Genomic DNA, 24,506 nt, shown 5'->3' with positions numbered 1-24,506 from the left:
TTTGCTAAGAGGTGCGACAGTGCATTTGTATAGGATGGTTTGGATAGGGATGAGCCTGCCTCGGGCAGGAGGGTGGACTAGATGACCTCCGAAGGTCCCTTGCAACCCTACTTTTCTATGATTCAAGGGCACAAATAACTTCCAGTGGGATTAAGTGCCTAAATCTCCTAGACACTTTAAAATATCTTGCCCTACCTTCAGAGACTACGCTCTTTACAGTGGCATTCGGGCTTCTCATTTACCCCTTTGGGATGGTTTTTCCTGCAGTATCTTTTATCCTGGTATCAAGTACCGATCAGCCAAGACGCTGGCGTGCCCAAGTAGATGCACAAACACGTGCCTTCTTGTTCGTGTCCTTCCAAACTTTAATTTACTCTGGGAGGGAAAAAGAGAATGCAAGACAGGTGTCAGAGAAGATGTTTAAACAGTGTTGTGCTCTGGGATTAGTCTTGGAGGGAGCAAACATGTCAGGAAATAGGTGGCTGACAAGCCTTCATTTGTAGATGACCAGTTCAAACACAGTTTGAGTTGGTTATGATCAAGAAGTTGGTCTCTACACGACGGCTTTTCAATGACCTCTGTTAGAGTGATTGGATCTCCACTTGCTAACACTGTTACAGTAATGGGCCCAAACTATTAGTGCCTTTGTTAGCAGCTCCCTTAGAGGTGTGAACAGGTCCAGAGACTGGGCCACCCTCTTGTCTATAGAGGCGTTCCTTTGGAAGAGCTGGCTGGGCGAGAAAGGGAAGATTTCGCTGGGTTTGCCTGTCTTATGGATAGACCCTGACCCATCCGGAGCTGCAGGTTTGTCCTTTACCAATGCAATGCTTATTTTAAAGATCGAGAGCAAGAGAAAAATGGGTCTTGGGAAAATGAATATTGTTTTTCAAAGAAGATCATTGTAAATTAAATTACAATGAGTGTGTGAGCAATCGCCGCGGCAAACAGGCATTCCTTTCCCAAAGGAAGGCAAGCTTGCAGACTTGGGAGTGTAAAAATAACTCTTAGAAATGCTTCACGCTTTCAAGTCAGAGTGTCAGGATGTGAATACTGATAAAACCAATGGCCAGCTTTCACTACCAGCCTAGCTGAATGCTGTCGTCTGGGACCGGCTGCAGGAATTCCCTTGTGAACTGTGCAGGTACGTGTGGAAACGCGGTGCAGTCAGGAGGAATGAGGAAGGGCTTGGAAATGTAGCAGGGTTGAGCTCTTTGCCTAGTATGACTGTTTCGCTTCCCGTCTCAGCATCTCCAGTCTTCAAAAGGGGAATAATAATGGTTATTCCCCTATATCACAGGGCAGCTGTGAAAACTCCATGCCATGCTCTGGACATGCTGTGTATTGGTATTATTGGGAGGTGGTGGTACCTCGTTTTCTCAGAGTTACGTTGTCAAACTTCATTAAAGCAGGAATCCCAAACCTGTCCCTAAGACAGACGAGGTTCTTTGGGTCAATCTGATATCTTTGATTAGACCAACTCAAAGAGTTGGAAAAAATTCTTCTTTGCAAGCTTTTGGGTATAAATACCCTTCATCAGGCTGAGGAAGCATCTGCAGTTCAGCCTGATGAAGGGTATTTATACCCGAAAGCTTGCAAAGAAGAATTTTTTCCAACTCTTTGAGTTGGTTCTATAAAAGATATCGGATTTGCCCAAAGAGCCTTGTCTGCCTATGTCCTTAGCCCAACACAGCTGCAACCTGTATTCCTGAAACTAGTGCCTAATGCACTTGAGGGAACAAATCCATCCCCAGCCCCACTTCTGCACCCAGGTGCTACTGCGCTATGGAGGGAGGTCTTAAAAAGGACAGCTGGGAGGTGGCCAGTGAGACAACTTCTAAGGAGGTGTCAATGCCCCAGTGCTCAGGGAGTGATATATTATGGGGGGGAGATGATATATTAATCTAGCAAGCCTACCTCTACCATAGTATGGGTAAAGTGGAGCTGTGAGCCCTTTGCTGCACTTCCCCATAACACCATGCTCAATGCATAAATATCTAGGAAAATCCAAATAAATCCAAGTTGGTCTGATCCCAAGACTGATTAGTCCTTGCCTCAGCTGTTGGCTGATAATCAGCCAAATGCATTCGGTCCCGTGCTAAACCCCAGAAACATCTGCTTTTCTTTCTTTTCTTTTTTTTTTTCTTTTAGCTGGCGCTTCCACATACATTTAGGGCTGCGATTATTTATGGCTACAGAAATAAACGCCAGTAACAAAATGCAGGCATGGCATGGGCTGATTGAGCCACACGTTCTCTTCCGCCAACAAAGATGTTGCTTTTGCTTTTCAGGATGAGAAGAATCAAATGATGACCACGAACGTGTGGGTGAAACAGGTGCGTGTTCCCGAAGCGCAGTCTCTCAGGTTTGTTCCCCCTATCAGTTGCCGGCCTAACTGTGGGAGTTGCTTTGTCTTTGCTAGGAGTGGCACGACTACAAGCTGCGCTGGGATCCCCTGGAATATGAAAACGTGACATCAATCCGGATCCCCTCTGAGCTCATCTGGAGGCCGGACATCGTCCTGTACAACAAGTGAGTCTCTGCTTGGTTATCAGAAGGCCACGTTAACCCTCAAAATCCTGTATGTTGCTTAGACGGGTCTAAATTGTTATTCCCCCCTCATAACTGCATGCACCTTCCAGTTGTGCAATGAAGAATGTGGCCAACATCTGTCTCATACTGTTCTCATTCTCCCAGGATGACAACTGTGCGTGCAATGCAGCGTTTGGTTGTGTTGAGGGTTTTGCTTCCATTTTTAAACATACATCCCAGTGACACACAGCTGCCAGACCTGAGCTTCCAGCCCCATTGAGCACTTTATAGTCTTTCACCATCAGCTATAACACCTGACTTCTGGGAACGGTGCTGTAACAAAACTTACTAGCAAGTACTCTGAAAAGGACTCCTTGCATTAGCTGGTCCCTGCTGCTGATGAGTTGTGGTCTGAATTCCCCTTGGCAACCTTTCCCTCCTAGACATTACGGCCTCCAGCTTCAAACCAAAGTGGCTTTCTGGACTAGTGTTAGAAGGAAGGGAAGGCTCCTATTGAAAAGGGATTCACAACCTGCTACATAGTGTTGAGGGGTCATTTTTCAAGTGATGGAATCAGCCCCATTAATTTAATTATATCTGTTAACAAAAGGTCGTTGCACGATCTGAGTGTTTGAAATGTGGCTCTCAGATGGGCACATAACAGTGGAGCTGGTTGTTGCTTTTCTGTATTTTAGAGGCTGTTGATCTCTTTTGTCCGGTTGGGGCCACAGTCTGTTGTTTGGCAACTTCACGAGCTGGGGTATCAGACTTTCCAATGCCACAGTCCGTGTCAGGATGTTTTAGCGAGATGAGATATGAGCAGGTTTAAATAGAAAGTTATCTGGGCGTCGGAAATATCAGAGAATACATTTCCCGTACTGAAAGGGATTGAACAATGCTGGCCAAATCTAACAAATTCATCTGCAAATATTTTGGGGAAGAAAAGCAGTGAATGTGCTTTGCTGTTCATCAGGGCATGCCGTTATTCATTGCTGCTGCATGTTCAGCTGGCTGCCTGCTGCTGATGACAACCCTTGTGCATCTGAAAAGTTTGAGAGTTTAACACAAATGATTCTTTTGTCTACAAATTCCAACCATAAACTATCGCTGGGGATTCGCTATTCAGCCTTCTCCTCTTCGCAAGGGTTCAGTCGCTCTTTTGGGAGGTGCGTAATAATACTGTGCTTTTTGTGGACAAGCATTCAAAGAGCAGAGACTACTCAGGGCTCTTAGAAATTCAAATGTGCCATAATTTATCCTTGGTGCTTCTGGGGAAAGAGGAAGCAGGAATGAAGGGGGTTCTCAGCAGCTTTTCTGCTCCTGCTATGATGGATTCAGCCAGGAACAAAACTAGCCCCAACGTAACATAGAGCAGAGTAAAGGCTGCTCTAAGTTACACCAGCTGGAGGACCTGCCCTCAAGTCTTCCCATCCATGTTGTGCGACGGGTGTGCAACTGGGAGAAAGAAGTAGGGGTGTAGCACACGATGCTCCATTTGGCTCTTTGCCACATAGGAGAACAGTGAAATTAGAGGCACAGATCTGTTCTTCTGGAGCTGGTTTAACATGAGGCTGCTTCTCCCTGGGTTCCTCCCTTCACCGTAAAAAAAATCCCTTGCCCTTGGGTGAGATCTTAAAGGTTCAGGGCAATATCTGCACTCCCTCTATAGTGCTATCCCCGTGCTTAGCAAAGAGAAGCACAGGCAGAAGGGCCCTTGCCAGCCAACACCGTCCATTGAAAGCCTATACCCTGTGGCAGTGCCAGCCCAAACCTCTCCTCCTCTGTAATGCCAGCTGCATGGGCCCACTTTGAGTTGTTTTTTTCAATTAATGTCTAAAGTAAAAATATAGTAAGGGGATCGGACCCTGTAAATCAATGGCATTTGCATTTCCTTGTCTCTAGGGACCCGATCCATAAATGGTGCTGAGCAATTGCAGCTCTTACTGAAACCCCTGGGAGGATTGCGTGCTCAGCACCTCTGATGATTACAGTGGTTATTATTAATTCACGAGCACTCAGACCTCCTCCTCCTCCTCAATGCAGACCCAAGCACAGCACTAATATCATGTGATTAGGGCCTTAAATTGAAACCGAGGAACACTGCACCCTTCACAAGGGGGAATGAGTCCTTATTGCTACACAAAAAATGTCATTCTCTACATCCAGTTCTCAATTCAGGAGCCCCAGACACCCACCTGAATAGCAGTGAACTCTGAGAAGGTTATTAATACAACAAGAATGAATGAGTTTTCATCTTATTTACCTTCCCCATCTGATATCATCACCATCACCGTCATCTCTATTTAGGAATGCATTGAAGCCCCCATCATCTAAATACAGAACAAAGCGGTGGTCTTTGCCCCAAGGAGATTACAAACAAAGCAGAAGGTCACAGGAGTGTTGCTAACCGTTTTACATGGGCATAAAGGTCTGTCACATCCACGTCCCTGGATCTGTGGATTCAGGGGTTCATTTGAACTGCAAGTGTCACTGGTTGGTTATGGTGGGATGCGTATGATAAAGGACACAGCAGAGAGATAGGCCAGTAGACGTTAAGAGTGGGGTGGTAGTGGTCAACACAAAAAGCAGTAATCCCAGCTGCAAAGATTTCTTCCTATGTTAGGGTTTGGGGTTGGGTTTTTTTGTGGGGTGGGGAGGCGTTGCTAATCTAAGAGGCCTTTAAAGCAGGTGTAATTAATGGCCACTTGCAAGGTGCTATATATTGCCAGAATAGGGGGCTCTAGTGGCACTGAACATCTGGCCCACTAGACTTAGTCCAGTGTTTATCCATTTTAAGGCCAAGTATTTCCTGTCCGGACAAGGAGAGTCCTAGTGTTTTTATTGAGGATGCAGTGTTTTGGGAGAAAGTTTCTGGATAGGAGACTACACAGAAGCCTTTCTTGTTTTCACCTTTGGGACTATACGGAAATTATGGACCTGAAATGGAATCGAGAGATTTTCATCTTCAAGGAAATCATACCCCTTGTTGTTAGTTATTCTCTTATCTAAGCTCATTATTGCCAAATGCTTCCATTTATTCACTCTAGAGGCCCAAATTAAATCAGTAAATGTGGCCAGTGTGGCCTAGAGAGTATATGTGCTTGTCAACATTCATAAGGAATTTAAAACCAAATTAATATCCTAGGGGGAAATTAACATGCTGTTGGGTTTTGCAGCCTTGATGAGATAAACTCCAAGCCTGAAAATAGTTTCTAGTCAACGTGACAAAACACATGTAAAATAAAGGAAGGCGATTTAATCGGGAAATGGCAAAACCTCCCTCCCTTCCCTCCCTGTGCCAAGAAAACCAGATGCTCCATAATGGGATTTGTAACGTTCAGGCAGGTAGTTTTACCCTAGGCTCGCTCGTGGTGGCTGACCCATTTGTAGTGAATAGTACTTTGAGCAGGTTTGCCCTCACTTTCCATGCATGCGTTGTCATTGAGCACCTTGCAATTTTCCTGAACTGATTTGCTTTCAAAATTATTCATATAGTAGTTCAGAGGGGAAATCATGAGTTCTGGTTAACCCTTTCCTGGTCTCCCTTTCAACGTGGGCATGAGGCATGTACCATGTATCACCTATGTCAGTGCATGGGGATTTCTGCAACAGGAGTGTAGCTGCTAGCTAGCTATTTGACATGGAGATGAAGGTCTGTCAGATCTGTAGCCGGCCATGGCTCTGGGTCTGCAAATTCATCAGTTCACTTGAAAAATTCATGCTTTGCTGGCTGGTTTTGGTTGGATGCCTCTGATATGCCACCTGAGTGAGTGTAAGGCTTAAGAAGCGGAGTCTAGTGCGAGTATTTGCAGTTGGGAAATATTGCTCAAACCAGGACTTCTGCAAAAAATCCCATTCTGAACACCTCACCTAATAGCTAAGATTTACAGCTGTAAAAAAAACCCAACCTGCAGGTACATATAAGTGACCGTGCTTATGGATCGGTACACATACATCTATACTGCACCTTCTCAGAGTTTAGTGGAAACTGCATTCCTCACCTAACTCATTAATTTGTAGCAAGTGTTTCCTTGGCACAAAATATTTGCTGAACAAACCCTGCTTTAATTTGCCATTGGAGAGTCATTTAATCTGAATAGTACAGTTGTATCTCTTTAATGCTTAGTAAGGCGGGGTGGGGAGGTAGAAGGTTTGAAGGAGAGAGAACTTCAGTAACCCAGATCTGTCTAGGTTTCTGCTTGTGGATGAAAAATGCTCTAAATGAAGGACTATCTGGCTATATCTATATATGTATATAGCTAATTTGCAGGCTTCTCGAGCGCTGTTTAAATTAAAATTGTGTAGTCAGAAATTAAAATAAATTTGCGCCTCATTTATATGCATTCTGAAAACATTTAATTTTATGAGCTGATGTATCTCCCAACTGCAGGGAAAATAGAAATTGGCAAAAGAGTCTTCATCAAGGCTTTTTAATGAGGCGCACTCGATATTTGTCAGTAGAACAATACCGCTCTTGAATCTCAATTCAGCTCTTTTTGTGATAGCTATGAAGTGAGAAGTTCAAGGAAACGTTGAAGTAAGGAAGGGGCTGCCGGTCTGTGAACGGAGGGAAGAACAATGCCGAGATGTTTTCAGAGGTGGTTAACGAGCGTCTCTCTTCTTTGCGTTGGTAGAAGTGATTGTGTCTGGCATAAAAAAAAAAAATTAGGAGTTCTGGAAATAATTACTGGCAGATATTAAAGAGCTTTCGAGGCCTGAATAGTCAAGAGAACTTGGCTACCTTAACTGCCTTGAAGGCACTCTTCTTCTGATGTACACCTCTTACTAGCCAGACTTTCTGAATGCTTTTTCCCCTGCACCAGTTTGCAGCTGCCTTGTCTTGGTGGAGCAAGATAAGAATACGGTTCTGCTCTGAACAATAACTGCATTCAAATGGCTCAGGTTTGCCCATAAGGGACTATGCTAGTCAGATTTGCTAAGTAATTGCTAGCGTGACGTTTGTCCCAGGCAGTGCGAGTGTCTCGGTTAGCGTGGTCTGAAGATGAGCTTTCGTTCCTATGTGGAGCCAGCAAGAGGAAATGGGAACCTGGGGCTTTGCCCCATCCTCAAGGTGATGTGGCTTATGGTGAATTGCACCAAATGGGGTGAGTGGCAGAGGCAGCTGGAGTCCTCTGTCCCTCCCACCGATTTCCACCAAAGAGTGGCATGCTTTGCTCTCCAGCATCTCACGTCGCCCACACCTCTCTGGCTCTTCACAAGGCAGGTCAAGCAATGAAGAACGGTCCATCGCTGACCAGCAAGCATCGGTCCAGGTCAAGCATAAGGTTAGCAATGCTGGTTGGCCTTTGTATCCCACCACCTACAGTCAGCCATCGTATCCCACCACCATCAACCAGTTCCCAGTCCTTTAAAAGGAAAGTAGTAGCCCCCCATATTCCATGCTAACCAGTTCCACAGATCTGCACCTGGAAAGGAAAATGCTGATGGGGACACTCATTATCACTCATCTGCAATGCAAGTCCAATGATAAACATACTGTTCCATTAATGAATGATTTAATCATGCCTCAGAGATCTCATTAAACGCAGAACGAGGTTCCAAATTCCTACTGTGGTTTAAAGGGAGAACAACAACACTGCTTACCGGAGTGTCAAATGTGCCAATGGTTTCATGGCTTGGTCTCGCTTTCCAGGTAGGCAAAGCCTGGGGGCAAAAAAAAAAATGTGTTATAGCCAAGAAATGAGTAGTAGGGAAGTGAATAGCAAAGGAGTGGAGTTCTTTGGATGGAATAGCAGTAATGCCTTTCTTCAATCAAAAGAGAGCCGAAAGCCAGGGCTCGCTGGGTGAAAAAAAAGCTCATTGGAAAAGTTCAGAATTTGTCAGAGAGCCAGAAAGCCAAAAGTTTTTGATGTTTGTTCTTTTTTAATGAACACACACAAAAAAAACCCCAACGCTGTGGACAGCAGATGCTTTTAATTAAAAAAAAAACCTGCTTAGTCAATAATAAACTTCCCTACAAAAGTAGCTGAGATAACAGGGTTTTTTTAGTGATCCTGCTGGGATCATTGCATGGCTAATGCACAGAGCCGACACTCAAGGGTTGGACTTCTGCACCGTCCCTGCCAAAGACAACCTCTGTGCCCAAGGCAAAGGACCAAGGGCTGCATCCCACCACCATTACTGGAGCTTTATTTCCTGAGTGGCCTCTCAGTACGGTTACGGAGTAGGACTGAGATGTGAATAATCTAAGCAAGGGTATTGGAAACCTTTCCGTGCCACTGTTTCCCAATGTGCAAAGCAGGGACCTTGATGCCCCCACAGCCGACACCAGGGATTTGAAGTTGAATCACTCGAGCACGGTGCTTGGAGACTCGAAGACCCACCTGTGCTAGTCTCAAGACGTAGGATGCCACCTTGTCCCTTGGCTGCTGTTGCACTTTGGTGCTGCTGAATGCAGGGCAAAAGGCATCTTCGCTGCAGCAGCTGGGCTTGTTTTGTGCAGATTGCAAGATGGGTTGGAGGTAAAAGAGATGCCAGGAAATGAATGAACTCAAAGCTGTTAGGGCCTCTGAAGAGTGATGAGAGGTGGCTCCATGTTGAGCACATGGTGCAAAGGAAAATAGATGCGGAGAGCTTGAATCTGGTCTTCAGTGTCCCCCCTATCCGCCATCCCTCCCCTCTGATGCTGTGTGTAGATGGCAATGTCAGAAACACTAACAAATGATTCAGTCCCTTTATTGAATCCCAGGCTCCACAAATTCAAATTAAGCATTTAGCCTGCCACTTGTCCCAGCTCAGGGAGGCTGCAGAAACGAATGTGCTTGTTAAAAGTCCCAATTAGCCCGGCAGGCCTTTACCGCTCTGCATTTCTCTGATATCAGAAAGCTTGCATTTCTCATTCAGTTTGATGGTGGCCTGGGGAAGAAGCCATATCGAACGCCTTTGAGCTGGGTTCGGTAGTGGTGTTGAAAGAAATGGAGACAGCACTCCCTAAAAATGACCTGGTGATTTGGCAAGTGCTATTTTTTGCAGGCTCAAACCCCCCCCACACCTGAGTTCACAAAGATAGCGAGCCAGAGTATCAAGCGTGCAAATCAGGCAGGTAACTTGTACAGAGGATCACTCTAAATGTGCCAGCTACTCAGGTAGTTGTGCCTCAAATCACAGATTTATCATTTGCACTTGAAAATTAGGCACTTAACGGCATGTGCGTTATGAAACCGCCATCCTTGGAGGCTTTTAAGACCTGGCTAGACACAGCCCTGGCCAGGGTGATCTAGATGGGGCCGGTCTTGCTTTGAGCAGGGGGTTGGACTCGATGCGATGTCCCTTCCAACTCTGGTTTTCTGCGATTCTAGGAATCTCACCCATACAAAGCTCTCAGTCCTTCCATGCATGTGTGCACAGATATGGCTTTGCGTCTTTCAAAAATAATTTTGGACCAGGATCCGTGTATCAGATGCAAAAACTTAGAAGCAATCTGGATCCAGATGCAATTTTTGCTTTCACTGATTTTTTAAAATTAAACTAAAAATGGCAAGCAGGAATTCAGACACCCAGCGGTGTGAAAACGTCCATGGCTTTGAAAGAGTCGCATATGGCTAGCGTAAAAGAGAGCAATAAAACCAGCGCAGTGGCATCTTTGTGGATAAGTTTGGGGCATTAGTTTAGGTCTTCTATGGCTGTGGCTGGAGTCCAAAAACAGGAGAAACATCGCGGCATGCAGATTTCTGACAAGCAACAATGCTAATAAATAAACAACAATCCTAAGTGGGGGCAGAAAAAGTCTGCTAAAAACTGGAGATAAATTATTAACTGGGTTATAGATAGAAACCACTTTTTTCCAGCCAAAAATCTCTGCAGATGGAGCCGATCCAGGCTGCAGCCACTCTTCTTGGGAAGCTGACAGCATGCTTCCCCTGCTTCAGCGCTCGGATGTGCTGCGACAGCAGCAGTACAATAGCAGAGCGTGCTGGGATTAGACCTCTTTTGTTCGTCTTTGGTTGCAAGATAAATGGCACAGGCAGGATCCGTTGGGGCACACGGCTGACTTTCGAAAGTGCAGCTGGAATAATTAGCAAGGCTGAGATAGATGGGGAACTTAAAGTGCTCTGACCATTGAAGAAATGATTTGAGCCACATCTTCCCCAGCGCCCCTTCCTAACAGGCGGGGACACGGGCTGTCAGGCTGAACTCAATGTTAGACGGCATTGAGGTGAGAAGCAAGACTCTTGGCCAGGGTATCAGTTTGCGGCACACAACATTTTGCCATAACAGGAAAGCAAATACCTACAAAATGAGAACATCTTGCTTAGAAAAAGAAAGAAGCATGACAGGAACAGCTAAATTCAAGAAATCCATGATTTTTTTTGTATTTTCAGGTCAAGATCTGTTGACTAGCTTTACAAAAATGTGGTAAACTGCATACATGAAAGGAAGATCTTGCTTTCAAGAGAGTGGTGAATTGTAGGGGTTGCTGATTTGTTGAGTTGCCCAGGATGTAAGAATATTTTCTTACTCTATTTTGCACTGGGGAGGCCACATCTGGAGTCCTGTGTCCAGTTTTGGGTCCCCCACTACAGAAAGGAGGTGGACAAGTTGGAGAGAGTTCAGTGGAGGGCAGCGAAAATGGTTTGGGAGCCGGGGGACATGACTTGTGAGGAGAGACTGAGGGAAATGGGCTTATTTAGTCTGCAGAAGAGAAGACCGAGGGGGATTTGATAGCAGCCTTCAACTCCCTGCAGGAGGGCTGCAAAGAGGATGGAGCTGGACTGTTCTCAGTGGGGGCAGATGACAGGACAAGGAGCAATGGGCTCCAGCTGCAGCAAGACGATTTTAGGTTAGATATTAGGAGAAACTCTCTCACTAGGAGGGTAGAAAAACACTGGAACAGGTTCCCCAGAGAGGTGGTGGACTCTCCATCCTTGGAGGTGTTTAAGACCCAGGTAGACAAAGCCTTGGCTGGGATGATGTAGTTGGGGCTGGTCCTGCTTTGAGCTAGATGTGACCTCCTGCAGTCCCTTCAACCCTCATTTTCTAGGATTTTTGGTAAACCAGCTGCAAATCTTAATGGAATTCCCTGGGCCCAGGTACTAATAGAGCAATCATTACATGAATATAATTGATCAGGCCTACGATATATTGCAGGCCTGATCAATCCCCTAAACTAGATCATTGCAAACTCGTTGTGTTATTAGTAGAGATGTTCCCAGACCAAAATTCACAGATGCAAACCACCTGGGAGGCAAATTTTGGGCGTGAGGCCAGATCTGAACTTTGCAGTAGTTCACATCCCGCTCCATGGGGAATCCACGGTCGACAGAAATGCACTAAAGCAATAGTATCACAAGTCCACAAATCATGCAGGGACTCAATGCAGCCATGTCCCCAGTGTTACCTTGATATGAGAAGTGTCTATTTTGCCAATCAACTTCACTTCGTAACGAAGGTGGATTTCCCTGTGTTGCTTAGAAACTAATTGCTAGCTTTTAAGTCTATAGATAAAATAATGTGACAAAAGCCAAGTTTGTTTCAGGTCATCGGTGAAAAGCCTGCCGATCCAAGTCCAGGAACACAGGTGTCTATGTTAAGAGAGCAGGGAAGGGTTTACAAAGCATGCAGAGCTCAGTGGCTGGAGGATCCAGAGTCGAGTTTCTCTCATTATTAGTAGGATGTTCTCACTAGTTTTCCCAGTGACCGACTAGAAGATTACCCTGGAGTGCTTTATTTATAGCAACCCTCACAATTAATCTGGCATAGCCTACAGCCAGGATGTTTGACAGCATGATACTACCACAAGCAAGCTCCAAACTGGCCAAGTAATTTGATGGAAAACCTTCAGGGAGCACCTAGGTACAGCAAGACATGTTGGTACTAATGAAAAAGGTTGTGCCCTTCCATGTCTGTACTGAACCCATGCTTCACCTGCATTAGGGGGCACTGGGCTGCTGGAAGTCTGGTCTTTTGGAGGAGAAGTAAAGCCAAACCTCTGGCACCAGTTCTGAACCTCAGGGCCTAATTTGTGCAAGGTGAGGCCTGCTGTTTTTGCCTGCTTAGGTTGGCACTTGCAAATTGAACATTTGTGCATGCAACGAGGTTTCTTAATCCACTCTGAGTACATGTGCCCAATTTCCATGCGCAGTGTAGCTTGTTTGTGTGCTGGTGCACACGGAGAAAAAAGAAAAGTGCCTTTGACATCATTCGTTGGAAGCTGTCTGGTAATTATATCTGCACTTTTAGCAAGAGCTCAGGTCTCAGCAGCTTCCCCCAAAAGGAGGAACCTGCCAGGTAGTTACAACTCACCTGCCTAACACCACAATGCATATGCAGCGTAGAAGTTCTCTTTACTGCCTGTCCTAAAAGGGCTTGTCGTGTTGATGTGCGTGGTTAAAAGGGCCGCCTCGGCAGTGGGCCCCGTGCTCAAAGGTAAAGTCATCTCGGTATCCTGTCAACAACCAATATTTTCAAAATGACCTGCACAGTCTGGCTCACTTGTCTGCACAGCTGCACAGTCACTCAGTGTGCGAGCGCGCACACACACACACACACACAGGAATGCACTTACAAATGAGGTGTTCAGAATGCATGCACTTTTGTGCGCACAAGTGTGCGAATTGCGAATGGCATTTTGCAAGCGTGAGCCACATTTTGCAAGGTTTGTGAACGGATTCAAAAAGGATGAATGGATTCTGATTCTTTGGTTTTTTTCCCTTCTTCTTCATTTCATTTTCCCCTCAGTGCGGATGGAGACTTTGCTGTCACTCACCTGACCAAAGCCCACCTGTTTTACGATGGCAGAATCAAATGGACACCTCCTGCCATCTACAAAAGCTCCTGCAGCATCGATGTCACCTTCTTTCCCTTTGACCAGCAAAACTGCACCATGAAGTTTGGCTCCTGGACCTATGACAAAGCCAAGATAGACTTAGTGAGCATGCACAGTCACGTGGACCAACTGGACTACTGGGAGAGTGGGGAATGGGTCATCATTAATGCCGTGGGCAACTACAACATCAAGAAATACGAGTGCTGCACAGAGATCTACCCTGATATAACCTACTCCTTTATTATCAGGAGGCTGCCTTTGTTCTACACCATCAATCTGATCATCCCTTGCCTCCTCATCTCCTGCTTGACTGTCTTGGTTTTCTACTTGCCTTCGGAGTGCGGTGAGAAGATCACGCTTTGCATCTCCGTGCTACTGTCGTTGACTGTCTTTCTGCTGCTCATCACTGAGATCATCCCCTCCACCTCCCTGGTCATTCCCCTGATCGGAGAGTATCTGCTCTTCACCATGATATTTGTCACCTTGTCCATCATCATCACGGTCTTTGTACTGAACGTGCACCACCGCTCACCACGCACCCACACCATGCCAGACTGGGTGAGAAGGATCTTCCTCGACGTGGTCCCGCGCCTCCTCTTCATGAAGCGGCCCTCAGCAGTGAAGGACAATTGCAAGAAGCTCATCGAGTCCATGCACAAAATAGCCAACGCTCCAAGAATTTGGTCCGAGACCGAAGCAGAGCCCAACTTTGTGACCTCCTCTTCAAACAGCCCTCAGAACAATGAGCAATCCCCCACAGCCTCCCTCTGTGCCCATCTCGAGGAGCCAACCAAGCCCCCATCGGTCTGCAAGTCACCTTCAGGCCAGTACTCTGTGCTGCACCAGGAGCCAGTGCAGGTGAGCTGCTCTTCCCCGCAGCCCCCCAGCCATCCCCTGAGCGACACGCAATCTCCCTCCATCGCAAAAAGCAGGTCATTAAGTGTTCAGCAGATGTACAGCCCCAATAAAGATGAGGAAGGGAGCATCCGGTGTAGATCCAGGAGCATCCAGTATTGCTACCTGCAGGAGGAGTCATCCCAGACCAACGGCCAGTCCAGCGGCTCTCCGGCCTCTCAACGTTGCCGCCTGAATGAAGACAGGTCCCCGCGCAAGCCCTCTCCCTGCAAGTGCAAGTGCAAAAAGAAGGAAGCCGCCAGCACGTCAGGGCAAGGCGCCAAAGCTCACAGCACCAAAGAGCAGCCCCTTCTGCTGATGTCCCCTGCCCTGAAGCTGGCGGTGGAGGGGGTCCACTATATCGCAGACCATTTGAGAGCAGAAGATGCAGATTTCTCAGTAAGTATAATGACCCAGCCCATGCCCATCATGGTTCTTAAAGAGGGGTTACAAAACCTCATGTAAAAAGCAACCAGGAAAAGGAGGGGAAAACCTTCTCCGCTCTCTTTTTCTGAATTTTCATGGGAGTCTCTGCTCAAAATGTGGAGTTACACAATTTCAAAGTTTGAACTATTTCAACCAGGTCTAGTTAAAACCAGGCACAGGGTCCAGTCAGTGGGAACTCAGCAGCTTGCTGAATTGGGTTTCAGCTTGGCCCCAGGGCTGTGCTGCCGCCGGAGTTATCCGTGCCGGAGAAGATGGTAGCGTATTGTCGTGCTGTTGTCGAGAACCGAATCTCCCGTTGATCTTTTTAACCTTGGCAGCCACAATGTAGTTTTAACAGGCCCAGCTTTGCTAGCTTTGTAATTCACAGTGCCAGTCTCCTGGCTCTGCGTCTTGTTTAACACCGTTGTTTCTAAGTTTAGCACACTGCAGTTGCCTACAAATAAAAGACCAGGACGCGGTCTTATAACAAGAGAGCAACCTGCACTCGCTGAAAGCAATTCATAACCGAGCAGGCTTCCCTGAGCTCTTCCGCCCTGACCTGTGGTCACACCAAGTGCTAAACAACTCCTGTGAGAAGCTGGATGCTGTAAATCCCATTAACGGTTGGGGAAGCTAAGAGTACTCAGTACCGCCCAGGATTGGGCCCCGAGTGCTGCCAAACACAATAACCCATCCTTAAAGCTATTATCTGGGAGTGGAAAGCCTGTACACTGCAAACATCAGATAAAAAGCAGAAAGAGAACTAAAAGCAATCATTTATTGGGAACTTAACTGAATTTTGCTTTAACAGATAAGCCTCTGACAGGCTGGGAATTATCACTCCCTGCTTTCTATTAAGTATCGACTTGGGTTATTGAGTCTGGCAATGCAAAGCTCCTGCATGGTTTATTGATGCAACCTTTCATGCTGTGGGGTTAGGGTAGGTTTACTGCTCCTAGGTCTGATTTGGGTACTACTGGTTTTATACCGATGGGTAGGTATTCACACAGAGTAGGCATCTACTGTGTGGTGCATCAACAGTAGAGTAGCCATCTACACCTATTTTACAAAGGGGGCAAATAGTCAAGACTCTGGGGGATCAAACTGAACGTTTTTGGTGCTGCAGACAGAAGTTCAAATCCTGGCTCAGACCAACAGAGGAGAGGGCAGAGAAATGCAGAAATTCACCCATAGGCAGAGAAAGCTCCTGGAGTTGGGCTGTTGTAGCAAAGGTAGTCTTGAGGCTCTATGCCTTTGTGAAGATCTGCAGCGCATGGTACTTTTGTAGCATCACTGCCGTTCACCCTTATGGGCTGTCAGTCCCTCGGGCATGAGCACTCTTTTTGCACGTGTGTCTTGTACTGTGCTGAGCAGCACATCAACACATGAGTAGCGAACCTAAGCATCACCATCATAAATCCAGGCTGCCATCTATTTTCATATGCTCGTTTACCGGAGTAGCCAAGCTCCCAAAAACTTTCATATATTTATATGAACACCCCTGTGAAGGCAGGGGAAGGCTAGTATTGCCATTTTTTTAGATGGAGAATTGAGGCGTAGAGGGACTAAGTGAAATGCATTAAGTCACACGAGTCTGTAACAGCGCAGAGACTGGAACCAAGTGCCCTGACCAAGAGACCATCCTTCTCTGCAGGGTGAAACCATCACACATTGACCCGAGACCCTAAGAACTAAATCCTGGTCTCATTTTAACAGTAGAAATCAGAAGAAACACCTGGAAGTCAATAGAATTTTTTTCATGCCTTAATTAAAAAAGAAATCATATTTTCCTTCTTCGTCAGAGCAATGATACCTTCCATTTGCTACAAACCTCCTTATAATAAGCATGTTGCTATCTACAAAGCAAATGCCTATATTGCATTCCTTGTAATATTTATATTCTCTCATTTGCAATGTTGATAGTGCTTGTAACAAACTGTTGAGTGTTATCCAATATCATCAGATACTTTTTCCTTGTGAAAGGAAGTTTTATGTATCTTCAGGGGACAATTACCTACATCACAGATTTCTCTGCATGGGAAAGAAGGGGGTTTGGCATCCTGTAAATGAAGGGCTTACCACATCAGTCTGTGGGGTTAGTTGCAAGAAAAAATCCAGTGAGAGAACTGAAAAGCAAATTGAAAAAAAATATTACCCTGGGGATCCCTGCTGCTTCATCTTTCATTGGGGAAAGAGGGAAACATCTATAATATTAAATTGTTTTATTTGATTGCTAAATAAACAAGATGGTTTCATCAGCATCTAACACCATAGAGAGCATTTCAATTTCCTTAGAAAATAGAAAGAAAAAAAAAGGAGCAATAAAGAAGCCCCGGGGCTCAATGTCTTTGTTGGGTGGAATAGCTAAGCTCTTTGCACTGATTTTCTGCCCTCCCCAGCAGGTTTTGGGGGGTTGCATTTGTTCTGAATCCAGGAGCGGAAGCAGGCATGATCCATACTGTGAAACAAAGGCAACAGTATAATGTGAACCAAAGCTAACAAGGGAGAAACCCTTGGAAAATTCCTGATATTTCAAAGTTAGCTGTCATCTGAAGTCAGAATGAAGAGTCATGCATTGACATATTTAATAAAGCACAAATCCCCCTTCCCTTCCCACCACAAATTTTTATATAATTATATATATATATATATATATGCATATATGCAATATATAAATATATATTATTTTTATATAATTATATATATATATATATATGCACGCACGCACACACACACACACACACATAACGTCACCAGTTACCCTGAACCTGTCTGTCTACAACTTGAGAGAGAAAGCACCGTTGCTGCTACTTAGTGTGTAGTAATGGAACCAGAGTTTCTCTGGAAGTTCCTGACTTTTATTACTGTTAAGTATTGTTGCCACAGGGGTCATGTTGCTAAATGAAAAGAAAATATCTCATTGAATTCAGTGCTTAATTAGAAAGAAGATGGGGAAACCCAGGAGCAGTCGTGTGTTACAAAAGTCATGCATTACAAAAAAAAAAAATCAATCTGTGTACAAAGGCAGGCACAGGAGTTCACGTCGAGAAATTAGAGACAATTGGATACTTCCACTATATACTAGAAATGCCATCAGAGATTGCTTGCAGACTTTGATAAGCAAGACAAGTTGCATAGCTCAGGTGAGCCAGCCAGGAGCCATACCCCCTTTTCCAGTCCCACATAAGAGTCTGGCAGTGCAGTTACTGGTGACTGTATCTGCATCTTGGCTTGGGGGTTGTGTTGTTTCTTCTGTGCAAAGAAAGTTTTGCTGGTAATTAATTTGCACCCCAGCTCAGTGCTGGTAGCTTTGCACTATTTGCATTTTGCTTCTTTTTCCAGAACTGGTGTTTGAAGTGTGCTAGAGGCCAGCATTATGGTGCAATACAAATTGTCCTGTGAATAGTACAATAAGAAATGGTAGGACACAGAGCATCTGCGCTCAGATCTTCTAGCTGGCTGAGAATCCCAGCGCAGCTCGTATTCTTAGGAAAAGATAAGTCAGATTGCACAGTATGGACTTTGAAATGCTCCATCCTATTTTCCCTAACTTCAGATCTTTGCCATTTCTTTTCTCTCCAACTCAATGGATATTCATTTGTTAAAGCTGCATCGTTTCATAGTTGTTAGGGCTGGAAGGGACCTTACAGATCATTGGGTCCAGCCCCCCTGCACTTGGGCAGGAACAGAAAGGGAAGAAATGGGGAAATAAACTGTGACCAGAAATAATCAACACATCCAACACCTTTTTCTATTCCCATTAGCCATGATTCCAGCAGGGTAATTGAATCAGGACTAAACAGAAGTGCCAGAAGGATCCCCCCCGAAGTCAGTAGCAATGTACACACACTTCTATAGTCAGCCCCCCTTGGCTGAATCAGGTTTCAGTTGTCTGCAGGCCGATTTCCTTTTCTCAGATGTATTGCTTATGTAGAGTTGTTTGCTAAATCATTGCTTGAGGTAGTTCTTTGCCCTGCAGCTTTTCTTCTCATTCCCTCCCTGTAGCCATCCCACGTCCTAAATCTGAGCTGTTCCAATGTGACTCAGAGGTCCCACGGTACTTGTTTCTGTTCCTGGATGGCATGACTTCACCTCTTAGATTTTCTGCCCAGTTGTAGAGCAGGTAGGAGCTGGATATTTGCTTTCGGCCTTATAGTCTGCAATGGCTGCTTAAAATGCTTGGGCCAGCCGTCCTGCCAGGGAATGCATTTGCTGGATTAATCAGGGAAAGCAAATTCAAAGATGTGTGCAACATTTGATGCTATTTTAAAATAAAATCATTTGGTAGGGAAGGGATGTAGAATCCCCTCCCTCTCCACCAGCCCTCCCTACCACCAGCTTTATATAACAAGGTATAATATATACCTTTGGGACTGCTCTAAACTTTGCCACAGACTATGGCCCCTTAAGGACTGGTCTGCCAGCTTGCAATCCCTGGAGAACATCAGCATCTCACACCAGTCCTTACTCTAGGGTCTGCAAGGACAGAGCATAGGGGTGTTTTAGAGATCCGTGTATTTGGAGACTCCAGATGACGAGGGGCTGTGAACAAGCCAGATCTCCCCCTTTCCTTTGGACAGCCTTGGAGGTTGCCTCTTAACAACTTATCAGAACATGGCTCAAAACTTCTAATGTCAAATGCTGACATCTGTAGCCCAGCTGCTGGTGACAATCTCTGCAAATTGTGCTCCACACAAATTACTACAAAGAGGGTGATACAAAGAAGAGTTGAAGCCAGCAGGAGAGACAACCATGCAGTCAAAAATACCTCCCTTTCCCGTTCTTTTTTCCATCACCTCTCCTGGATTCAACCATCTCCCTTCTGTGCTCTGTCTCTGGTGCTGAATAATATCCACTTAAGGATACTTCTTGCAAACTGAGATGGTCATTGTCAAGAAGAGCAGAGTATTCTGCAGATATAGTCAAACTGGAAGGGAAATTTCAGTAGAGCTGCTCAAAACCCTGTTCATGTTTCCTTCCCTGGAACAAGCAAGCACCTAAGCCTGCCACGCATAAAGAGTTGCAAAAAGCCCTTTTGCCACAAAAGCTGAAATATTTGCTGAATGTGGATTTCCAGTTGTGCACCCGACCGCAAAATTCACAGTCGGTAATATTGGGCTGCAAACATCCTGGAACAGAAATGACATTTCCAAACTTATTTAGCTATGGCAGCCAGCATGAACGCTGAATGTCAAACTGTGACACTCGCAAGTCGGCGAACAGCTCAGAATTGCTCTCAGCAGTGGTGAAGAAGGCAGAGGACAGCGTGACCTGCTCTTTTCCAGTTGATAAAGGGGGTGGGGAAAGGTGGAAATCACCGCATAAATTGCCTCGTTTAAATGAGAGGGCTCATCCCGAACAATTGCAGGAGATTTCTCATGGATTCCAAGAGTTGTTTTAACTTGATTGTATTTCCATAGAGCCTAGGAACCCCAGTCCCAAATTACGACCCTGCGTAATTGGTGGTGTACAAATACAGAACAAAGAGCCCGTCCCTTCCCCAGATTGCTCATGAGATTCAGGATCATGCCCGGCCTGCTTGTCTTTGATTTTGAATAGGAAATCTGAGCAAGAAATAAGCATTATATCCTCTTTCCCCCCACCCAGCTATATCTGAGCACAAGGGCTCAATCCTACCAGGACAATGGCCTCAATGCAACAAATTGTTGATACACATGTTTGACTTAAATCATCCAGAGAGGTGACTAGAACGGCTCCATCGCATAAGTATTTGCTGGATCAAGTGTGAATACTTTGGACTTTGCAAGGTTGCTTTATTCCTTGTGGTATATCACTTATACCATATTTTGACCCACCCATCTCAAGGGACAAGTAGAAGGGGGTATATTTAGCTGCAAGCAGTCTCACCCAATTCAATTGTAGCACTTAACCTATTACTGCCGCATTAGCTTTCCTTACGTGTCACCAGCATGCCATTTCCTCAATCACCCTTCCTTACGTATCGCCAGTCTATCGTTTCAGCAAGTCCTTCCCCTGAAGTGGGTAGACGAGTACAGTCCATCGTGTGTGTTTGGGAATGCAATGCCTGAGTTGCCATCTGTTAGATGCGATGGATACAGCTCATTGCAGGGGGTACCCCATCTGTGTCCGGGTACCACCTCCTCTTGATAGTGCGCCCTTCTCAATGTCAGTGCAGATGCTCAGTTGATAGTGCGCCCTTCTCAATGTCAATTCAGTTCTGCTCTGATGTTATAGCTGGCCTGTATAATATGTGGACTGAGTTCAAAACATTTACTCTCATGATACTGAAATATTTGTTTTTCCTCTTTGAATTAAATTCAGTCACAGGACTATTACCCTAGGATTTTAATTGCACCACTGAGCTAATTCATAGAATAGTTGATATTAATTCAAGGTGACTCCTGGAGAATGAAGATACAGAAAATTAGGCATACGTTGGTTTAAATAAATTAAGATAAAGCAGGGAAATGATTTCTGCACTTGGCCCTTTAGATTCAGCACAGTTAAATGTCTTTGAAAAGGAAGAGAAGTCCAAGATGACTGTAGAATCAAATTACCAGCTTCCTTTCACAGAATTTATCATCACTTTCCAGGGATCAAGGATATATGAAAGTACAAGCAGGGTGGATACAAGGTAATAGTGTGCGTTACACTATTAGTGCGGAGTCCCTGAAGTTTCATGAACCGCAGTCTTAGGAACAATGCATGGGGAAAGGGTGTTATGCCTTCATCAGTGCTTGGCATTTCTTATTTTCCTATTTAAAACATTCATCTTTCCATGCAGGGAGCAGGCACAAGACCAGGTGACTTACATAATTATAGCAAGCTATAGGATTAGAAAATAATCAAAGTAATAGAGTGACTGCATTACACCAGAAGCTGATTTGTATGAACTATTCAATGATCTTTGTCAATGGCACATAGAGTTGAAGATTTACCATTAATTCATAAAAAAAAAAAGATTGCAAGCCAAAACAAGAGCTAAATGCAGAAAACTTGTATGCAATGTATAACCCACCAACTCTACAAAATACCGCAACACATTGTGCAGAAGCTAGAATTGCCTTCTGCCAGCAGCAAGTCATAATTTCTCTGCGAACTTGAGTGACTTATCATAAGACAAAACTCTGTTACACGTCCATTAATAATAAAGAAAGGAAAGAGGCAGGTTTGGAAGGTGACTGGATTTTATTCATAGCAGCTGATTTGTTTGACTATATGACAGATCATAATATTTTATTAGCTGATGCCTGGAACATTGTTTATGATGCCACTAAAACCTGCAAAAACCCACTCCATTATTTGAGATGGAAATAGCTTTTTCATTGACACTTGGAGAACTTCCTTTCACTTTGACATGCTTAAGAGCATTTTCAGTAAATCCAGGAAGCCCATAAAAGCAAGCAGCTGTATTTAAGGGCTTTTACAAAACTACTCGTTGCCTACCTTGTACTAAGAAATGATCTCAGCTACTCTCCAAAGAGTAGATGTTTTAAAATGGCACGATGTACAATGGATGCTTATTGATTATTCCCTGTGGTTAAAGTGGCAGGTATTTTGCAGCATGGATTATGAGGTTGTAAAGACTGAAGTTAACCAAAGAGGCATCTCCTGTCTCCTGTGGGGCATCACCAAGATGCCTATGATACAGCTTCCAGGACACGGGGCCCTGGCTAGCACCAGCAGCATGCCCAGCACTGGCTCAACATTGCTCCCATTAAAAAAAAAATTAAATAAGAAATATTATAGTGTCATTTTAACTCGTCAGAGTTTAAGCACAGTGGACAGGGGAGGGTAATGGGAGTTAGGAGTCTCTACCTAATGCTGCTAGCAACTTGCTGCATTTCCTTCAACAAATAACCAACCTCTCTCTACCCCAGTTTCTCCATCTATAAAGGGCAGATAATAGCACTTAATGTGCTTTATAAGCGGGGGGGAGATTTATGGATGAAAGCCCCTGCAGGAATATTACATATTACTGTTATTAATTGCTGAACCCTTCAGCTATGCTACCGTCTAATAAATCCCCAGCAAACAACAAGACAAATTGCCACATTTCAACTCAGAGCCCTGGGCAGTGGTTAGTGTATTAACCACCACGCAGTACATTATAGGTAATTGTAATGGGAACATCCATATAAATTAGGACTTCACTGTCTTCTCCTACTGCTTCCTGGGAAAGAAATTAATGGCTGCAGTGCAGGGGTTTTTTGCCCTTGTTTTTTTAAAGCTTTTCCTGTGCATGCAGTTGGTTAATCAAAAAAAAAAAAAAAGATCATCTGTGATGACTAACTCCAGCTCAGTGGTACAGAAAACCTTTTGGTCTTCCAAGGGGAAAGGTCCTGGGAAAAATCCTCCCGGCACAAAATGCAAGGGGTGCAAAGGGGAGGCAGTGAAATCATTTCTCTTCTTTTCTAGCTCATTTGCACTTCTGACTCAGCAATAGCAGAAAAGTCCCTTTCCCAAATGGACTTGGTTTTAAGTCCATTTCAGCTATTTAAGCAGGGCAGAAAGAAATGCTTTTTCCTCCAGCTTGAACCTCTGCCCAACTTACACATACCCACGCTCATGGAAAATTGGTTATTGCATGTACCTGATTAGTTATTTGCACAGTGGGTTATTGGATGGGCTTGCTCGACTGCAAATTCAGCATATCCGCACTGCTACTTCAGCTCCTTTAATAGAAGAAACCCCTGACTTTGCATAATGAGTGCACCGGTCTTTCACCGTAGCTGCCCTAATTGCTCCTCTCATCTCTGCATTTCCAGGTGAAGGAGGACTGGAAGTACGTTGCCATGGTCATTGACAGAATCTTCCTCTGGATGTTCATCATTGTTTGCTTGCTGGGAACTGTCGGTCTCTTCCTTCCACCTTGGCTAGCAGGCATGATCTAAGAATAGCTTTGGCAAGAACAAAGTTTGCCCCATTCGGAGGGTTTTCGGCCGCCTGGAAGGAGACGGAGCAGGAGACAGGTCTACCCGAATAATTTACTGTGTGTCTGCGCATGAATCGTTCCTGAGAGCTCTGGGAACACCTTCTACGGTTCCATCATTTGCCAAGCCATTCTCATCTTCTGCATCTTCTTTCTGGGGGAAACTGTTATTAATGTGTATACATAGCATGGTGGCATTCATTGACGTATATCTAACAAAGGAAGGACATGGGCACGATTCCTGAAAGCAGTGCAAATGGTGGCATTGTAGACAGAACAGCCAAATTAGTTCCACTTGACTCGAGAGAGGCGCCCATGCATCCTCAAATAGCAAGGTCACCTCTAAACCTGAAGTCATTCAGGATGGTATGTCCTTGTGACGGTCCTTTTATAAATAAAGGGTCAGATTTGGGATTCCTGCCCAGGAGATGCTCTGACAGTCAAGGTGTAGACACAACTGGTCAGGTTGCAAGGCATGTGGGGACCGGGCTGCACCCACCCAACCTTCCCAGAGCCCACGCTGGCGCTCACCCTGTGCAGATCCCAACAGCTGTTGCAGAAACAGCTACATTAAATGATAAGGCCTTAGTCTTGACATCTTTACTCATACAAAACTTTGGAAGTGGGAGTTTTACCTGAGTAAGGACCACATACAAATTAAACACGGTCTTCAGGGTTGGTTCCCAGTGCATGGCTATCCATCCAAATTAGCTTTTGGGTTGTGTTCATTTTCTTCAAGGGGCCAAGGGCTTTGGCTCTATAGCAAAGAACAATGAGACGCAGCCTGACTGCAATGCATGGCATGAAAGGAGAGATAGAGAGGCAGGTTTAGAAATCTTGCAGTTATACATAAGGGCCCACACTGTTAAAAGTGGACAGCAGAATTAGATTCCCCAGCTCCCTTTTTGGGACATGCAGCTAGCCATCCAAAGTAGGACCAGCAGGCATCTAGCCAAA

The 24,506-nt window shown here is 45.0% G+C and overlaps 1 protein-coding gene across 1 annotated transcript in view; it reads left to right on the top strand.

Annotated features, from left to right (window-relative positions):
* CHRNA4 (cholinergic receptor nicotinic alpha 4 subunit) overlaps positions 1-23,981 on the top strand; it is a 29,338-nt gene extending 5,357 nt beyond the window's left edge. Inside the window, exons 3-6 of the mRNA XM_025201659.1 lie at positions 2,289-2,333; positions 2,420-2,529; positions 13,228-14,608; positions 23,386-23,981. Coding sequence (XP_025057444.1) covers positions 2,289-2,333; positions 2,420-2,529; positions 13,228-14,608; positions 23,386-23,511 — 1,662 coding nt within the window. The 3' untranslated portion in view covers positions 23,512-23,981. The remainder of the gene's footprint in view (positions 1-2,288; positions 2,334-2,419; positions 2,530-13,227; positions 14,609-23,385) is intronic.
* Positions 23,982-24,506: the final 525 nt, after the last annotated feature.

The sequence above is a fragment of the Alligator sinensis genome, unplaced genomic scaffold, assembly GCF_000455745.1.
Source record: "Alligator sinensis unplaced genomic scaffold, ASM45574v1 scaffold752_1, whole genome shotgun sequence".
Lineage (NCBI taxonomy): Eukaryota > Metazoa > Chordata > Crocodylia > Alligatoridae > Alligator > Alligator sinensis.
This window is presented reverse-complemented; position numbering and strand designations above follow the sequence as displayed.